At 45.4% G+C, this 19,902-nt stretch overlaps 1 protein-coding gene across 6 annotated transcripts in view; it reads left to right on the forward strand.

The window, feature by feature from the left end:
- The window catches only part of LYN (LYN proto-oncogene, Src family tyrosine kinase), a 126,301-nt gene that overhangs the window by 38,344 nt on the left and 68,055 nt on the right, over positions 1 to 19,902 (forward strand). Inside the window, exon 1 of one of the 6 annotated variants that reach the window (XM_043601099.1) lies at positions 18,588 to 18,714. The exons of 4 other annotated variants lie outside the window; for them this stretch is intronic. In XM_043601099.1, coding sequence (XP_043457034.1) covers positions 18,603 to 18,714 — 112 coding nt within the window. In that variant the 5' untranslated portion in view covers positions 18,588 to 18,602. Of the gene's footprint in view, positions 1 to 18,587; positions 18,715 to 19,902 lie in introns of those variants that run through there. One more of the 6 variants, XM_043601100.1, reaches the window with a different exon arrangement.

A 19,902-nucleotide genomic window follows, 5' to 3' on the forward strand; every position in this document is an offset into this window, starting at 1 on the left:
ATGCGGGGGAGGGGCAGAGAGAGAAGGAGAGAGAGAATCCCAAGCAGGCTTTGTGCTGTTAGTGCAGAGCCCGATGCAGGGTTTGAACTCACAAACTAGGAGATCATGACCTGAGCCAAGATCAAGAGTCGCCGCTTATCAGACTTGAGCCACCCAGGCACCCCCAGAAAAGTTATTTTTTTAATGTAGAGATTTTCAGCCCCAGTTCTTTGATTTTTTAGTTAATGGGGGCATTTTGATTGTTTTCATGATCTAGATTCACGTTTTCATGGTCTGAAACTAAAATAATTTGGGGGTCTAACATTTACTGATCATCTATTAAAAAAAGAAATGGGGTGCCTGGGTGGCTCAGTCGGTTAAGCATCTGACATTGGCTCAGGTCATGCTCTCACGGTTCATGGGTTCGAGCCCCGCATTGGGCTCTGTGCTGACAGCTCAGAGCCTGGAGCCTGCTTCGGATACTGTGTCTCCCTCTCTCTCTCTGCCCTTCTCCTCCTCACGCTTCGTGCCTCTCTCCCTCTGTCTCTCTCTCTCGTAAAAATAAAACATAAAAAAATTAAAAAAAAACACAAAGTAATGAAGTCTACTTGTAGAACTACATCTGACTGCAAAACACAGTCCTTGGAATTTCCAAATTCAACTTTAACTCGGTAGATGGTGTTTTATTGCTGACTTGGCAGCTGGGGAGTGGTTCTGTGTGTGTTTGGGTGGCAGGTGCAAGGTGGTCTACGAAAAGGTAGAAGAGACCGTGTCTGGCCTCAAGGAGTTGATAGTCTAGTCGAGGAGGCTATGTACACGTTCACAGGTAGGCAATTTAAGAGTTTTGTTACCGGCATGAGATGGAGACGTCGCGGGGCTTGTGCCAACATTCCGAATTGATTACAGAGAGAAGAAATGGGAGGTAGAGAAGGATGTGACCTGAGGGGAGCAGGCAAGATTGGGTGTGAGTTAGGTTTGTTCTCGGCTCTGGCCCTACAGCTGTGTACAGAAGTAACAAAAATCCCTGCTCTCCCGGGAAGAGAGCCCGACTGATGGTGACATGGGTCCTGTAATCTGAATGCTTCCGATATTCCTATGGAGAAATGTAAACAGGGAAGTGGGCAGGGCAGGGATGAATGGCCGCAGATCGTCACTGTGAAACTGGGCTCTGCGGATAGGTATTAACTCACTGGACCAGTGAAGTAACGGAAGGTGGCCTGAAGAACTTGGAATCTCGACGGACACAGTGATCAGATGATTCGCAGAGATGAGCAAAGAGCAGGGGAAAGCCTGCTGCCGAAGGACTAGCAAGGAGGCACCTGCCACAATCCAGACTAGTTATCCCTAAAATGCTGCGATATTAGTGATTAACATCATGTAGGGTTTCGTGACACAGGAGACTAATGTGGGAAAAACCACCGTGATCCACTATTCGTCCAGTCCGTGCCTTTTTCTAAGCTTCGAAGCCAGCCACAGTTACCTTGCGGAAGGGACGGGGCTCGACAGAGCGTTGTTTCTACTGAGTCAAGCGTGACACACAGGTCGCAAAGGTGACGGGGGTCCTGAGCCCAGGTGAATAGGATGGTGAGCAAAAGGCATTTCCATGAAGAAAAATGGAAATTCAACAGAGTATGCCTGTCATGCTGTCTCCATGATTTGAGATTTTTCTAAAACGAATTGGGACGTCCTCTAGCGTATTCATACTGAGAATGGGTGGGTTCTCCTTACAGCAGGGTAGGCAATGTGAAGTTGAAGGTGGGGGTTCTCGGTGCCAGGAGACCTTGCGCAGGAGGTGCCAGGAGGGCACCAGAGTCGGTGCCAGGAGCCCCCCCCCCCCCCGTCCCTGCCCCAGGTACACCTGGCTGGTGGCCCCACCCACCCTCTCCTGTCTCTCTGTCTCACTGCTCAGGCTCGCAGCACCCTAACCTGTCCTAACCTGTCCTAACCTGCTCACATGTTAAAGATTACTGACCCTGAGTGTGTCAGTAATTTTTACATGGTCAATCCTAGAGCAGAAGACACACAAAAGAGTTCCATCTGTGTTTAGGTTGCTAGGTCCAAACAACTTAATACGTATTTATTGTAACACCTTAGCGCCGTTTGAAAAACTAGCACACAAACGTTGAAAGTAAAGCATACTATGTTTACGTTATTCTTCTTTAAAGTGTTTTCTTAACGTGTATTTATTTTGGGGAGACAGAGTGTGTGTGCGCACGCGCCCCGGGGAGGGGCAGAGAGAGGGAAGCAGAGGTTCCAGAGCAGGCTCCGTGCTGACGGCAGAGAACTCGCAAACTGCGAGATCATGACCTGAGCTGAAGCCGGATGCTTCACCGACTGAGCCACCCAGGCGCCCTGATGTTATTCCTAAATGAACACGATGTACCCTAGTGGGATGTGTGTACCTGTGTCACGCAGCCTCTCGACTTTTGGAGTTGGATTGGACACCACCGGCCTTCCTTTCTGTTCCATGTTTACCTTCGCGTTTCTGTTCCCTGCGATCCTTCCTTTTTATCACAGCAACCACAGAAAACCCTGTTTCACACAGATTCGAAATTGCTGAAAGGAATACAGTGCAACCTAATGTCGAACCTGAGCTACCTTGAGCTACTCGTTCTCACAGCGTCCAATAGACGTCATTGTGTTTCCCTCGAAAATTTGAAACATCCCCAGGCACGCCTCGAGTTTGCAGTGGCACCCTGGGTGCCTTGGCACACAGTTTGGGAACCGTGACCGCAGGTCTGCTCTCTGCCCCCCGTCCCTTTTTCTCTTCCTGCATCTCGTGACCCTTTTTGGCCATACCCATTTTAAGAAAGTAACTTGGGACCCAGCCGTGGCCTCATTTCCTCTTTTTCACTTTTAGACTCCTGGAGTGAGTTTAAAGTTTACTCTCTCCCGTCTGCTTCTAGTATCTTCCACCACACTTGATAAGTCGCTGTTTTTGTCTTCAAGCTTAGTCCAAAGAATGGTTTCCAGTTCTTCTTCTTCCTCACGTCTTTTGCGTTTAAAATTGTGGCCCTGTGACCTTTGGTCGTCTGGGGTAGACTCATTGCCTGGCTTTTAACCATCATACTTTATTGACCACAAGCTCACATGGGTGCCAGCCCGTGGGGAAGACGGGCTTTCCGTGCCTGCAGCTCTCTTGGATACATTTAAAGTCCCCCACAACCACACCGGGATGAGTGCCTGTATCACCCCATTCCCTATCTGAGGACACCGAGGCTGGCCGACCTCAAGGCATTGTAGCAGGACTGAACATCATATGGGTGTCCCTTGTCTCCCAGATAATGGGAAAGTCCAAAAGGCCGCTGTGGGTAGAGGGGACTAGCATAAATACATAGCTCGCCGTGTTTGATTTCTAATTTTACAGGCGTATTTTTATCAGAGTCCAACACGGTAGCTTTCTGTACACATGTCGGCAAGGGAGAAAGACCAGGAAAAGCTCTGACCCGCCATAGAAGCACGAGGCGTTTTTGTTTCAATTTTGATTTCATTTGGTTTTAATATTTCTTTCCAAACTTTTTCTACATATGTAATCATAATGTATGTGAAACTTACCTTGCTTTTTTTTTTTTAATGTTACATTATAAAGTTGTTTTGTTTTGTTTTTTTAGTTTATTTACTTATTTTGAGAGGGCGGGAGAAGGAGAGAATCTCAAGCAGGCTCCGCACTGTCAGCACAGAGCTTGACGCGGGACTCCATCCCATGAACCGTGAGATCACGACCTGAGCCAAAATCAAGAGTCAGATGCTTAACTAACTGAGCCACCCAGGCACCCCATAAACAGTTTTGTGTCTTTTTTTTTTAATTTAGGTACACAATTCTTTTAGCCATCCTTAAAAAACATTCTTCATCGCCATCAAGGGGGAGACTTGTACACAATTTAAAAACCAAAACAGCTAAAAGCTTTAACATAAAAGAGCAGACTCCTACCTCCCCTTCCTAACACCCCCCCATCCGGTTTCACTCGCCAGATCCAACCATTTTCTCCATAACAGTCCCTTAAATGGACCACATCTCTTACATACCTGCCACTCCTCCTGTTTTTACTTATTTAACTATGGTTGACAGTGGTTCTGTGGGATTACTATTGCTGATAAAATCCTGTTCACCCTGCAGATACATATTTATAAACTCAGGGCTATATTATCAGATGTGTTTTGTCTTGCCATTTTTACAAGCCTAATGCAGTTTTACTTCTCCTTTATCATAAAGGGCTATAGGCATATTGCTAGGATTCACGGCTTTATTATTAAACGTTAATGGATCTCCCGTCTCTTACCAGTTATTTCCCACGCTAACACTGTAGAAGCTTAGGAATTCAGCTGAGAAGGTTTAATGAAATTCTACTGTATTTTACGCCATAATAAGGTAGAGCAGGTAAGAGCCTGCCCTTGATAATTGGAAAATTTGGGGTGTTGAGGAGCATACATAGTAGGTGGATGTGTGCAGATTTTCCCAGCAGTACTATTTTAAGGCAATCATCTTTTTAAAATTGAAGATCTGTTTTCTGAAATATGGACTCAAAAGTATATGGATTGGTATCTTCTGCCATAATACAGTTTAAAAAATTAATACATTCCTTTTAGGGCAGTTTTAGGTTTACAGAGTGGTTTATTGAGTGGAAAGTTCAGAGAGTTTCCCCTATGGCACCCCCCAGTTTTCCCAAATTATTAACGTCTTGGATTACTTTGTACATTTGTTACAACTGATGAGCCAAGATTGGTACACTATTATCAATGAAAGTCCAGTTTTTATTAGGGTTCACTCTTTGTTTTGTACATCCTATGGGTTTTGACCAACGTATAATGTCATGCATCCGCCATCGCATCTTCGAATAGAATAGTTCACTGCCCTAAAAATCCCCAGTGTTCCGCCTCTTCCTTCCTCCCCCTGAACTCCCCCTGGTGAGCATGGATCTTCTTACTGTTTCCAGGAAACAGTGCTGTTTTGCCTTTTCCAGAAGGTCATATAGTTGCAATCATGCGGTATGCAGCCTTTTCATATTGGTTTCTTTCATTTAGCAATATGCATTGAAGTTTTCTCCATGTCTTTTTATGGTTCGATGGCCCACCTCTTTTTACTTATGAAGAATATTTTTTGTCTGGATGTACCTTCCTTTGTTGATGCATTCACCTGCTGCAGTACGTCTTGGTTGCTTCCAAGCTTGGGCAGTTACGAATAAAGCTGCTGTAAACATCCGCGTGCAGGGTTTGTGCGAACTTAAGTTTTCAATTCATTCGGGTAAGTGCTAGGAAGTCCGGTTACTGCATCATTTGTCAAGAGAAAATTTAGTTTGGCAAGACACTGCCACAAACTGTATTCCGAAGTGGCTGCACCATTTTACATTCCCCCAGCCACGAATGAGCGTTCCCGTTCCTTCGTATCTTCACCAGCATTTGGTGTTGTCGGTGTTTTGGATTTTGGCCATTCTTCTAGGCGTGTGGTGATATATGTCACTGTTGCATTAATCTGCAATTCCTTCGTGATGTATGGTGTTTAGCATCTTCCCATATGCTTCTTTACCATGATTATCTTCTTCAGTGGTGCCTGTTCAGATCTTTTGTACATTTTTAAAGCATTTTACATTTAGTTCTGCTTATCCATTTTGAGCTAATTTTTGTAAATGGTGTAAGGTCTGGGTCTAGATTAATGTTTTTTCTCATGTGGATATCCAACTGTTCACCATTTGTTGGAAAGACTGTCATTTCTCCATTGAATTAATTGGTTTCCATACAACACCCAGTGCTCATCCCAACAGGTGCCCTCCTCAATACCTATCACCCACCCTCCCCTCCCTCCCACCCCCCCATCAACCCTCAGTTTGTTCTCAGTTTTTAAGAGTCTCTTATGCTTTGGCTCTCTCCCACTCTAACCTCTTTTTTTTTTTTTTTCTTCCCCTCCCCCATGGGTTGCTGTTAAGTTTCTCAGGATCCACATAAGAGTGAAAACATATGGTATCTGTCTTTCTCTGTATGGCTTATTTCACTTAGCATCACACTCTCCAGTTCCATCCACGTTGCTACAAAGGGCCATATTTCGTTCTTTCTCATTGCCACGTAGTATTCCATTGTGTATATAAACCGCGACTTCTTTATCCATTCGTCAGTTGATGGACATTTAGGCTCTTTCCATAATTTGGCTATAGTTGAGAGTGCTGCTATAAACATTGGGGTACAAGTGCCCCTATGCATCCGTACTCCTGGATCCCTTGGGTCAATTCCTAGCAGTGCTATTGCTGGGTCATAGGGTAGGTCTATTTTTAATTTTTTGACGAACCTCCACACTGTTTTCCAGAGCGGCTGCACCAATTTGCATTCCCACCAACAGTGCAAGAGGGTTCCCGTGTCTCCACATCCTCGCCAGCATCTATAGTCTCCTGATTTGTTCATCTTGGCCACTCTGACTGGCGTGAGGTGATATCTGAGTGTGGTTTTGATTTGTATTTCCCTGATAAGGAGCGACGTTGAGCATCTTTTCATGTGCCTGTTGGCCATCCGGATGTCTTCTTTAGAGAAGTGTCTATTCATGTTTTCTGCCCATTTCTTCCAGAGTGAAGTTTTAAATGAGTTTTTGTGTTAACTTCAGTGAAAATAAAATACATTTTCATAAGAGGGGGATAGGTAAAATAGATGATTCTTACTGTTTCTTCTAGTTTTATCTTGTGAGACTAGTTTTATTGATTTGTTTATTTTTAATGTTTGTTTATTTTTGAGAGAGAGGAACGGGTGGGAAGGAGCAGAGACAGAGAGAGAGAGAGAGAGAGAGAGAGAGAGGTTCTCAAGCAGGCTTCACTCTGACAGCACAGGGCCCAATGTGGGGCTCGAACTCACAAACCATGAGCTGAAGTCAGATGCTTAACTGACTGAACCACCCAGGCGCCCCATGACTAGTCTATATAGAAGTGTAGAGTCAGGGTCATGATTTTCTCATAAAAAGTTTCTGGAACCATTCCAACAAACACCGGATCTCTGTGTGTGTCTTTGTGGGTCTGTGTCTGTCCCTGTGTGTATAGGCAGACGTCCAGACATCTACCGGACAAAATTTCTGGCTATGTCCCTTAAACTTTATAGTGGGACATTAAACCTGACTTTCACCGTTGACTAACAAAGCATATTGTTTTTACCCCAACGTGTAGCAGAAAATCTCAGTACGTAAGGTCATTGCCAGCAATTAAAACATCTGATTTCCTGCCACATAGCCTTCATCAAGGGACATTCGGCAGTGTCTGGAGGCATTTTGGGTCATCACGACTCACGAGGAGGTGGGGGGAGAAGGGTGTCACTCTCTTCTTGGGTAGAGGCCAAGGGTGCCGCTAACTACCGGACACTGTGCAGGACAGCCCCCCACAACAAAAAATTCTTTTGGTTCCAAATGTCAGTACTGAGGTTGAGAAATTCTGTTGTAGAGCAGCCGATTTATTTATATCTGAGGCCTCTTTTTCTCCTCTTGGCTTCAGCCTCAAGAAAACCTACACTTTTTGTCGATTTGCAGCCTACATCTAACAATTGCACAGAAACTTACGGCAAGCTGTAACACTCAGCTTCCTTCAGCTGCCTTGGGCTCAGTTTCACCTTTTTTTTTTTTTTTTTCTTATTTCCTAGTAGTTTGTATTATGTTGCCTGCACGCATGTAAAGCTGCTTTAGTTCTTAAGATGGAATATGAACACACGATTTTATGCATTTCCAAATCTATGTGGCAGAATTCTTGATCACAGAAATCTGAGGCTAGACGCAGAGTTGAAGTTGATTACACTTCTTGGCTGGCTGTACGTACAGAATTCATACTCTGCCTTTCATTTCCTCTTCTGGTCATTTAAATGACACGTTTGATACATAAGCTTCTCTGATACATAAGTTTCCATGAACTCATCTTGTTTTCATTGTGTTCCCTTTTATTGTTCAGAGAAACAAAACCAAAAAAAAAAAAAACCCCATTGTTTCAACAGTCTCCTCTTGTCTTCCTCTGGGTGAAATTGCTCAACTAAGACTTATGCAAATCGGGATCGGCTGTGTAAGCAAGGCTTCTTAATGCACACTGATCCAGGGGGATGCCACCCATCGCTTGTGCATTTGTCATCCGCTGCACACTTATCATAAGAGGGTCAGGCCCTCGGCCTTGCCTCTTACCACTCAGATCCTTGCTTGCCTCACTCCAGCCATACCAGCTCCTCTTCTACCCCTCACCTCATTCCAGTCACAGGACCTTTGCACAGCCTCTTTCTTCCACCGTCAACTCCCTTACCTGAGACCTTCCAACTTTGCTAGGAGTCCAAGAGAAGGGGCCATGGGGGTATCAATTGCCTCTTGTGTTCACATAGGGGTCTGAGTGCTTGTCACCTCTTGAGACACCTGGCAGGTAGGTGTCTGTTTCTCTAAGCCCAAGACAGCTGAAGGAAGCTGAATTTTGTATCATGCCATAGATGCCCGCTTAGGTGCATCTCCTGGATGTTGAACGGTTTTCCTTAGGTGCAGTCAGCATAGCCATGATTGACAATTTATTTCCGTTTAAATTCTTAGCAAAGACCACAGCTTTAGCTGCAACCTCTCCAAGTTCTTAACTTCAACAGATTATCAGCGTTTCAAAGGTCTTAAGCCATGGGTCCAGCTTCTCTTGTTTGTTATATTTCTTTGCTGTAGGTTTCATCCCTGTGACTTATTTACTTGATACTTGGAATTTTGTATCTCTTCGTCTTCACCTGTTTTGCCTATACCCCCAGCGCCCCCTCCTCTGATAACGACCACTTTTCTGTATTTATGAATCTGTATCTGTTCATTCATTTGCTTTGGTTTTTAGATTCCAGGTGTAAGTGAAATTATGAGATATTTGTCTTTCTCTGACTTATTTCACTTAACATAATACCTGTTAGGTCCATCTATGCCATTGCGAATGGCAAGATCTTACTCTTTTTTTATGGGTAAGTAATAGTCCTCTGTGTGTGTGTGTGTGTGTGTGTGTGTGTGTGTGTGTACCACTTCTTTATCCGTTCATCAACTGATGGACACGTAGGTTGCTTCCAAATCTTAGCTATTATAAATAATGATGCAATAAACATAGGGGTGCATATAAAGTTTTGAGTTAGTGTTTTCATTTTCTGCAGGTAAATATCCAGAAGTGGAATTCCTGGATTATAGGTTATCGCCCTTTTTGATTTTTTGGAGGAAACCCCATACTGTTCTTCATAGTGGCTGTCACAAACTTACATTCCCACCCACAGTGCACGGGGTTCCTATTTTTCCACATCCTTGCCAGCACTTGCTTTTCTTGTCTTTTTTTATTTTAGCCATTCTGACTGGTATAAGGTTGTGTCTCATTGGGGTTTTGATTTGCATTTCCCTGATGATGAGTGATGTTGAGCATCTTTTCATGTGTCTGTTGGCCATCTGGATGTCTTTGGAAAAATGCCTATTCAGAGCCCCAGCCCATTTTTTGATCAGACTGTTTGAGTTGTAGGAGTTCTTTATATCAATATATTTATGTTCATATTCTTCATATTGGATATTAACCCCTCATTGGATATATCATTTGCAAATACCTTTCCCATGCAATAAGTTGCCTTTTCATTTTACTAAAAAAAACTGTTTTTAATATTAATTTTGAGAGAGAGAGTGAGTGCACAAACAGGGGAGGGGCAGAGAGAGAGGGAGACACAGAATCTAAAACAGGCTCCAGGTTCTGAGCTGTCAGCACGGAGCCCAACGTGTGGGGCTCGAACTCACGAACTCTGAGATCATGACCTGAGCCGAAGTCGGGCGCTCTACCGACTGAGTGACCCAGGTGCCCTGCCTTTTCATTTTATTGATGATCTCTTTCACTGTGCAAAAACTTTTTAGTTTTTTGTAGTTTCAATTGTTTATTTTTGCTTTTGTTTCCCTTGCCTGGAAAGACAGAAAACTGTTGCTAAGGCTGATGTCCAAGAGTTGATTGCCTTTGTTTTCGTTTGGAAGTTTGTAGGTTTCAAGTCTTACATTTAGGTCTTTAATCCATTTTGAGTTTATTTTTGTGCATGCTGTAATAAAGCCCACCTTATTACATATTACGTATATATTTGAATATATATAGAATATATATATCTGGTGAAGCACCCAACTCTTGATTTTGGCTCAGGTCATGATCCCAGAGTTGTGGGATCGAGTCCAGCATCGGGCTCTGCACTGAGCTTGGAACCTGCTTGGGATTTTCTCTCTTCCTCTGCCCCCTCCCCCCGCTTAAAAAAAAAAAATTAAACCACTTATTACCTACTTATTACCAACTAATATTAATATAGTCCTAAGAAGATCCTGTTTTTAAAAATAGAACTGTTTAAAAACAATCCTGTTTTTAAAAATAGAACTTTCCTTAAAAGGCATCATAGGAACTTTCAAAAGCTTTTAAAACAATTACATTCAATAACAATTGTTATACCCTTAAGCTATTAAAACCACTTCAACTAATAATACACAGTTGTAAACTTAAGCTGTTAAAACCATCCCTCTAGTATAAAATTACATAAACCTAGTTAAAATATACAAATGTTGGTAAATTGATCATTTTGTAATTTTTCAGAGAACTGGCTATAGGTGTAATAAACTTTGAGAGTGACCTATAGTTTTGTATTTCGAGTATATTTCTGATCGTGTGGTATTTACACACAGTCCCCTTTCTTTATAAAGAAAATATCCTTTTCTACAGAGCTTTGTGTAAGTGACCAGTTATTTTCTTAGAAACAATGTATTGCCGAATGGAATGTTAAGAAGTGCACACATTTTTGTGTGTGTTTATTTATATTAGAGAGTGCACGAGCAGGGGAGGGGCCGAGAAACGGAGACAGAATGCGAAGCAGGCTCCAGGCTCTGAGCTGTCGGCACAAGAGCCTGACACCGGGCTTGAACTCAGGCACCGCGAGATCATGACCCGAGCTGAAGTAGGACACTGAACTGACTGAGCCACCCAGGCACCCCAAGAAGCGCACACATTTTAAAAGACTTTAATATGTATTGTCAAGTTAAAAATAGTATCATTGACTCTCATGCCAAGCCACATGGTTTCATTTTATGGTGAAGAAATTAGAGCCCAGAGAAGAAAAGTGGTTTTGTCCGTAATTACAGGACTGTCAAGGCTGGACCCAGCAACTCTGCTTCCCAGTTCCTAGTTTCCTGTACCTGTCATTATCTTCTGCGGTCTTCCCGCCAGAGTCAAATTACCCTTGAACTTCTCCAGATTCCAAATGTTCAGGTATTTGAACCCTCACCTAATTCTTTCATGATCTTTTCTGGACTCACTCTGATAAATGCGGCGACTAAAACTGTTTTGGTTTATTAAGGTTCTGATAAACGCAGCCGACTTGCTCTTTTTATGCATCGTTATTTCAGAATATTTCAGGATGGGCTTCCCGTTGTTGATGCTACACATTTACGTTGTAGCTAACTGCATAATACCTGGATCTCCCTGCTGCTCTGCGTCCTACAGCATATAATAAAAACAAGCTTTCAAACCAGATGGAGACATTGGCAAAGACAAGGTAAATTAAAATGTCTCAGATTTCGATCACAAAAACATAAAATGGCACGAAGGGGAAGCCAGCCGTACTGCCCTATATCCATCTCTGGGGGGCGTCGAGGAAGCATATTTTGAAATTAATTCGTTATCGACACAATTCACATGCTATAAATTCACCCTTTTATTTATTTATTTTATTTTATTTTTTAATTTTTTTTTTTAACATTTATTTATTTTTGAGACAGAGAGAGACAGAGCATGAACGGGGGAGGGGCAGAGAGAGAGGGAGACACAGAATCAGAAGCAGGCTCCAGGCTCCGAGCCGTCAGCCCAGAGCCCGACGCGGGGCTCGAACTCACGGACCGCGAGATCGTGACCTGAGCTGAAGTCGGACGCTTACCCGACTGTGCCACCCAGGCGCCCCTAAATTCACCCTTTTAAGACACACAGTTCGGTGGTTTCTAGTAGCTTCTCAAGGTTCTAAAACCATCATCACGAATGCATTCCAGAATGCCCTGCCTCCTGTGGGCAGCCATCTTGCAGCATGGCCACACTGCACCTCGGCCGTGCAAAAACAGAGGAAAGAAGGCTTCACGGTCTTCAGCCCTCGCTGCTCATCCCTCTGAATAACAGGAGGTCAGCAAACAGCCTTAAGTTTGCCAACAGGGTTTGAAGTTTTCCCAGCTTAGTCTTTTTTCCATCATGTCGCCACCTCTTTAAGAGGGGAGTTTCGCTCTTCGGGTTTCTCCTCCTCCCTTCTTAGGTGGTACCTACGTAGGCACAGGGTTTCTGTTGTGCTACTTGGGGAGGGAAAAAAGCCACGGGTTCTCTCCACGTCCTTTGTGTGTCTGCTGCCATATGATGGGCACTGCTGACTGTGTGGAGCGTTAACCCGAACAGCCCCTCCAGAGCGAACGGATTACGGCGGGATCTCCCAGAGCCCCTGTCCCTTCAAAAGGCTTCTGAGTGAGGGGAGCCTCCAGATGGCCTTCCGTTGTGCCTCATCCTGTAAGCAAAAAGAGAGATAGACCCTCTGTCAGATGTACAGTCTCCCCCAGGTTGGATCTGGGGTGTAGACCTACAACTACTAAATGTACTTAAAGCAACTTCCCGCCCCACCCCCCTTTCCCAATTGGCCCTTAATAATAAAAGTGGGTGGGCGTGGCCCCCTTTTATTTAGAATGGGGCTTCTATCCCATTCTTACTCTATCTAATGCTCCTTCAGGCTCTCTGTCACATTTTATGACTCAAGAAGTCCTTTTTGTAAAGCACCCCGCTCCCTTCTACGGGGATCCCACCTTTAGTCACAGACCAGAGGTGACACCCACACCATAGAGCAGTCCTGTGACCCGCGTTGTCAAGGATTTGCTTAGATTATGGAACCCAGAGGAAACCTAGGAGCCAGGACTACCCAATACCAAAACGACATTGACTTAATTGCCCCTCAACCTTCAGGACCTCGTATTCGAGGCTGGTCGAAACCAGGGTCTGGACCCGGGTGGCCCTGGTTATCAGCTTACTAACCGTGTCAGTATGGTTTTCTGGGCGATTTCATCCAGGGGAAAATACCGAGAACATTTGAAAATGATTACCACAGCCTACAGAGGAGAGAAATCTTAGTGGTCTAAGAGAGTCCGGCTACATCTTTTTCAATTCTATCTTTCTCGAAAGGAATTTAGGAACGTTGGCAAAAGAAAACTACTTAAGTAGGAACTGATGGAGTTGATTATGGAGTTTAGTTCTGGAGCTTTCTCCTCCTCTGTTGTCCTGAGGCTACCACTGAGACACTTTCTCCCTGATAGGTTGTTGGAGCCCCTCCATCGACCTTGCCTCTCTGAAAACATCTCCGGAGTCTCATTCTTGAAAGTATGCTAAGAAGGAAGACAATAAAAGGGTGTCAAGAAGGCTTCTGTTTAGGCAGACAAAGCAAGGCTTGAGTTAAATAACTGGTTCTGGAATGTAAGCACGAGGCATGGAAGACGTTATTTAGGGATAAATTCCTGGGAATGACCCTTGAACCAAACCCAGCCTACTTTGGAAGTTCAAGATCACTGTTTGGGGGTATTTTTGGTTTTTTTAACGTTTATCTATTTTTGAGAGCTAGAGAGCACGAGCAGGAGAGAGAGAGAGAGAGAGAGAGAGAGAGAGAGAGAATCCCAAAGCAGGCTCTGTGCTGTCACCGCAGAGCCCAATGGGGGGCTCCCACTCGTGAACCGTGAGGTCATGACTTGAGCCGTGCTTAACGGACTGAGCCACCCAGACCCCCCCCTTCTTTTTTATTAAATGTTGAAGGTCACTTTTGGGGGGGGGGATTATTCTCCCTATGTCGTTGGAGCTTCCTTTTTCTTGTTTTTCTAAGCTCACTAATTCAGAGATGAAACTCACAGTATGGGGAGGCAGCAAAGCCTTGGGTGGGTCAAGAAGTGTGGCTTTGAAGCCGGTGGACCAAGTTCCGTTTGTACCTAAGACCTTTGATAACCTCGCACAGGTTCACCTCTGGGCTTTGCTTTCCTCATGGGGCAATGCGAGGCACAAAGTAGGTAATTGCATATTCTTCGCTGCTCCTCCCTTCCCACATACACATGTCTGGTAACTCCAGAATGATGCTGGATATTGCAAGGTTAGACAGGAGGTCGGTAACCGGAAGAAGGTTCTGGAGCTCCTGATGAGCTTTTGGATGAGTGATTGGCTTGTTGCTGGGAAAACTCCATGCAAATTAAAGCAGTCGGTTGGGAGAAGTAGTGGTGAGTTTAAAAAAAAAAAAAAAAAAAGACAATTTACTTTCTTTTTGGCTGATGGAGTGAAGACAGAAAATTTACAAATCATAATAAAAACAAAATGGGGTACCAACACAGTTTCTTTGTAGCATTTTATAAAGGCTGGAAATGCAGGTTCTGGGGGGGTTAAATTCTAGTAACCTTGTTTTTAAATTTTAAGATCTAGGATTTTAACTTGCTGTTAAAATACGGATTCAGATTACATAGGGGGAAATAGCTTCCAGTTTCCTACTTGATATATCTTTAGGCTCTGATAATATGAGAAATGAGTGATTTCAAAACGATTATGTAGCAGTCAGGGAAGTGATTTGTACAGACTTGAAAAATATAGGTTGAAATATAATATATGGGGTGTAATACCTTTACTTTTTTATATATTTTTAAAACGTTATTTATTTTTGAGAGAGAGAGCATGAGTGAGCGAGGGGCAGAGAGAGAGAGAGAGGAAGAGAGAGTCCAGAGTCCGGAGCAGGGCTCGAACTCACGAGCCGCAGGATCATGACCTGAGCTGAAGTCGGATGCTTCGCCGACTGAGCCACCCAGGCACCACCGTAGTACCTTTTAAACTTAGGAAATCTGTGACAGAGGCCAAGATATTACCCAAAATGCATGTTAAATGCAAACTCAGGAACCTCTTCCACTCCCCAGCTTCTCTCCCCGTCTTTAATCACAGGGTAATGTATATGCACTCACATTCTGCTCATCATGCCATACCCAAGCATACGGCAGAGTTGACCCGGCATGGAAGGCACCCACCCCAAAGAGGGGAGGGACGGAGTAAGGAAGAAAATGGCCATTTGGATGGGCCAGGTGGCCTGGGTGCCACCCCGAGGGCGAGGTGGCGATGGGCTCCTACCGTTCCCTCTTCGGGGTGGGGTAGAGGCTGTGCTTCTGTTTCTCATCGGCGACAGTGTTTCCCTTGCTGCGCTGGAGGGAAACTAGCGTTTAGATCTCCTTTATCTATGTGTTTAACAAACACGTCTATAGCTCTTTCAGTGTGCCGTTTTCAGCATACTTGCAAGCACTTTACAAACATTGACTGACTTCATTCATTTGAGCATCATAACAACGCAATGAGCCAGGTAAGATTATCTCCAGTTTTCAGAAGGATCCCGAGGCACAGAGAGGTTTGGCAACTCGCCCAAGATCACACAGCTAATAATTGGTGGACCCAGGATTTGAGTTCAGCCGTCCAACGCTACAGTCCTCACTCCAAAGTATCTTATAAGTTGTGGCGTCCTCTTTAGGAATGTTGAAGAGAAAATTTCTGTATAGGATCTTGCCCCTTACAATGGACTTCAGAACCTAACCAACATGGTGATGGGTCTGTCTTCTTTTTCTGTGGATAGATGGATATGCTTCCATATGGATACGTGTGTGTCCCCATGTCTCTGTGTGTTTTTTCAATCAGTAATGACCGATGGTCAAGAATGCCTGAATTCTACAAATCTCTCTTTTTAACTCCTACTCTCAGAATATGTCAGTTGATCCCAACTTAATGAACTCTCCCCTACTGACATATAGATCGTCTCTCTATATGATATACATAACGTTCACGTGAACAACCTTGTGTATCTCAAGAACAGTTCCTCTGAAGTTCTTACCATGAAAATAACCCCTGACAACCCCGTGAAGTGATTGAGGTGCTAACTAACCTTATTGTGGGAATCATTTCACGATACACGGTGTACAAAATCATTAACATCGTATGCCTTAAATTACACCATGTCCTATGTCAATTATGTTTCAGTAAAGCTGGAGGGGGAGAAAAAGAAATCCGTCCCCGGAAGTAGAATTCTAAGCGGGCGGTTGCTTTTTTAGCAAGTGCATGGATAACGGTAAGGCATTATTTGATCTGACCAGAGGCAGCAGGGTAGTAAATGAAGACTCAGTCTTTTCTTAAATCTTTTCTTAAAAACGATTTTAGTATTCTAAGGCCCTTAACTGAGGATAAGCCACCCCAAAGGATGTTTGTATTCTAAGGCCCTTAAAGGAGGATAAGCCACCCGAAAGGATATTTGTTCCAGTGAAAGAAATTTCTGGAAAGAAAAGTTAACCACCTCCCGTTTCCTGGGCGTGTTGGCAGATGACCCTTTGTGAGCAAGTAGTTGCCCAGATGTTTGTGTCTATTTTAGACCGTGTAGTCCAGCTTATGTGATAAAGATCCCATGGCTGTATTTGCATGTCAAATCTTGGTTATTGTCATGATTTTTTTTTTGATGTTTATTTTTGCAAGAGGGAGTGGGGGAGGGGCGGGGGGGGGGGGGGCGGGGAGACAGGTAGACAGAGGATCCGAAGCAGGCTCTGAGCTGTGAGCACAGAGCCCGACACGGGGCTCGAGCTCACCAACTGTGAGATCATGACCTGAGCTGAAGTCGGACGCCCGACCAATGAGCCACCCGGGTGCCCCTCAGTCTTTATCATTATTGACCGAAAATCCCCACGTATGAAATGCGTCTTCACTTACTGCTAAAACATTGAAGGCCTTGCGAACTACGTCATCCGTAGCACTTTACATAAAGTTAATCATAAGAAACCTTGGCATCTGGGTGGGGGGCCTTGCCCTCCTGTGACGGGCCTGCCCTACTTCCTCTGGCCTTCGCGAAAGCGCCGTCACTCGCCCTGCACCCCTGTTCTTCCTGCCAGGAAACCTGCGATAGCAAATCTGGTGCCCGCCATGTTACCACATCCCCATTTTCCTCTTTTCCTTGGCTTGGCTCTTCTGCTTTCGTTTTATTAAACTCCTCATTGTCTGTTTTGGGAAAAGCATTTCAAGTCCTTCTGCAAGAGAAGCAGGCTGTACAAATGATCTCTTCCTTCGGCATCGTTACTGAAGTAGGTAAGACACAAGTTTCAAAGCCACCGTTGTCTGGACCTTTCAGCTAAGCCTGTGTGCGAGGCCCAGCGCTAGGGTTCAGCAGTGCCGTGGCTTTGGACTGGTCGTAACCGCCTCTCTGGGCCTCAGGGTGCTCTTCTGTAAAGTGGGGTCAGTAATACCTGCGCCATAGGGTGTCTTCAGGGAGTCCACGGGATGCTCAAAAAATTATAAATTAAAAAAAAAAAAAAATTCTAGAGTGTGGGGGCGCCTGGGTGGCTCAGTCGGTTGAGCACCTGACACTTGCTTTGAGCTCAGGTCATGATCCCCGGGTTGTGGGACCCAGCCCTGCGTCGGGCTCCACACTGAGCGCAGAGACTGCTTGGGATTCTCAATCTCATTCTCTCTCTCTCTCTCTCCTCCCCTCCCCCCACTCCCGTTCTGCCTCCCTCAGATAAAAATAAATGAAATAAATGCTGAAGTGTGCATCATGGTAGAGTGTAGCTCCTATCACTTGCAAACGTGTAACCACCTTAGTTTTTGTTGGGGGCACGTTGGATTTTCTACTTTTCTGGAACCTTCCCACAGCATGAGGAATTGCAGGACCAGGTCTGAGTTCATCCCCGTGTAACCACAAGCAGCTCTCTGAGCTTTCTCACTGGACAGTGATGAACTAGAACTCCCTGTCGGCAGAGGCCAGCTCAGCCTGAGCCACCGAGGACGGTAACCCCACGGGGAGCAGTGTCGTAATCGTTGTCATCAACAGCCCTTGTGTGTTATCAGTTATCCATGGTGACGGGGGGGAGGGGAAATTATGAAATGAACATAAAGAGATGATCATCTGTGAACCGTGGCCACCGTTTACACATCCACCTGCTTTCTGTTTCCATCCTTCCCTCTTCCTTCGTGGGGCCACTGCCCGTGGGCAGTCGTCATCGCCTCTTTGTCCAGACCCAGGAGAGGTCTGGCTCCCAGACGCCTCCACTCCACACCAGCTGCCTTCTCTCTCCTTGTTCCTGCTGAGTCTCTCTCTCTCTCTGCCGGGGTTTCTAACATTTTGTATGACTTCTTTTTCATAAAGTTGTTCGTAACATCCTCTTATTTTCTCCCCCTCCTCTAACTTTTAATTTTGAATCTAACAAAGCCACAGGAAAAAAAAAAAAATGAAAACTTCCTCACCTGGGTTCTCTGATTTTTGAACGTTTTGCCGTATTTGCCTCCCCGCCCCCCCTTGTCTTTGTACTGGGCAAAGCGTTGTAACTTGTGACACCATGAGCCACCCTCCCCTGCACACCTGTATGCGTCTCCTAAGACTCGGCCTCATGCCGCACGATCAGAGAGCTATTATCTCATCACCCACGAAACCTAGCATTTCCCTAACATCATGTTCAGACACATTCAGATTTCCCCGGTTATCCCACCCTGTGTCCTCCTCTGTCCCCACCCCCATCCAGGATCCACGCAAGGTTCACCCATTATGTGTCTCTAGTCTTTTAATGTGTAACCGCCTCGTCCCCAGCCCCCTACCCTGTGCACTCTTCAGTGTGTCCAGACATGGATTTGGACCTGGCTGTGGACTTGCCTGATCATTTCGTTCCTCTAACCTCTGTATTTCTTGCAAACTACAAGTCCGTTCTAGAGATACCTGCCTCTGAAACCGACAGAGGTGGGTTTCCTCTCCTTTCTCTTGTTCACCTTTTGCAAGAGGGTCGGGATGATGAGCATGTACACAGCCAGAGCCGCCCCACCCGGTCATTCTCGGGGGCGTGTTCCCTGAGCACCTGCCCCGCACAGGCACTGCGTAGCCGCTGGGAATACTCCTGGGAAGAAACAGGCTGGGAGCTTCCCCAGCAGCCTCGAGTCTGGTGGGCGCTGACCACAAGTTAATCAATATGTAATGGGATGTCGGTCACAATTAGAAAAGAGAAGAGTGTAAAGCCTGAGCAGTGGAATGGGTAGACGGGGGATCTTTTCAGTAGGGTCCTTAGTGACGACCAGGCTGGGCAGGTAGCATTGGGGTTAGCTCTGGAGACGGTGGGAGAGAGAGAGAGACAGAGATGCAGAGGGAAAGAGGGAGAGAGAGAGAGAGACACACACACACACACAGAGGGAGAAACAGACACCAAGATACAGAGCACCTGCTGGAGTGGGGCAGCCAGGCGGGTCTCAGGAACACCTGCAGCCCGGAGGGTTGGGGAGGGGTGCGGTCTTTGCGAGGGGGAGCTGGGCGGGGGGGTTGGGGGGACCCTCCAGGGCCTCCCCTTGGTGTTGCCCGTGTGCTCAGCGGTGGGTGCTGAGAGGCCTTCTCCAGGACCACATTCCCTTGTTTTAATGGACGATCAGTGAAAACAGCATTTTGGAGGGGGTGGGGGTTGGGACTGGTGAAAAAAGAACTTGCCTGTTTACCCTAAAACCCATCTCGCTCATTTACAGATCCACTTCAAAACCCTTCTCCATTTCAGAAACTTGAGCATATAAAAAAAAGGGGGGGGTGCTGTTTTGAATCAAAGAAATACTTGCTTCCCCTTTATTTTGGGAACTGTGCTTGCTAGTTTCAGAAAGAGGTGTGACTGAGCCTTTAGAGGCTTCGTATCTCACTAGTGCGATGATAAACAAGTTGAGGGGGTGCGGGCCAACTGGGAGCCGGCGGGACAAGGTGCAGAGATCAGCTGTGGCCACGTGCCGTGTGGGTGATAATCCAGAGATCTTGAGACTTCTTGGAACAGTTCTTCCTCTGGGAGTTATTTCCCGATTCCCAGCACCTCTCCCCCAAGCTCTGAATCATCTCCCCCTCCTCTGCTGTTGTAGGCAGTGGTCCCCAAAATGGCAGTGCTTCCGAATTCCACAGATGCAC

The sequence above is a fragment of the Prionailurus bengalensis genome, chromosome F2 (genome assembly GCF_016509475.1).
Source record: "Prionailurus bengalensis isolate Pbe53 chromosome F2, Fcat_Pben_1.1_paternal_pri, whole genome shotgun sequence".
Taxonomy (NCBI): domain Eukaryota; kingdom Metazoa; phylum Chordata; class Mammalia; order Carnivora; family Felidae; genus Prionailurus; species Prionailurus bengalensis.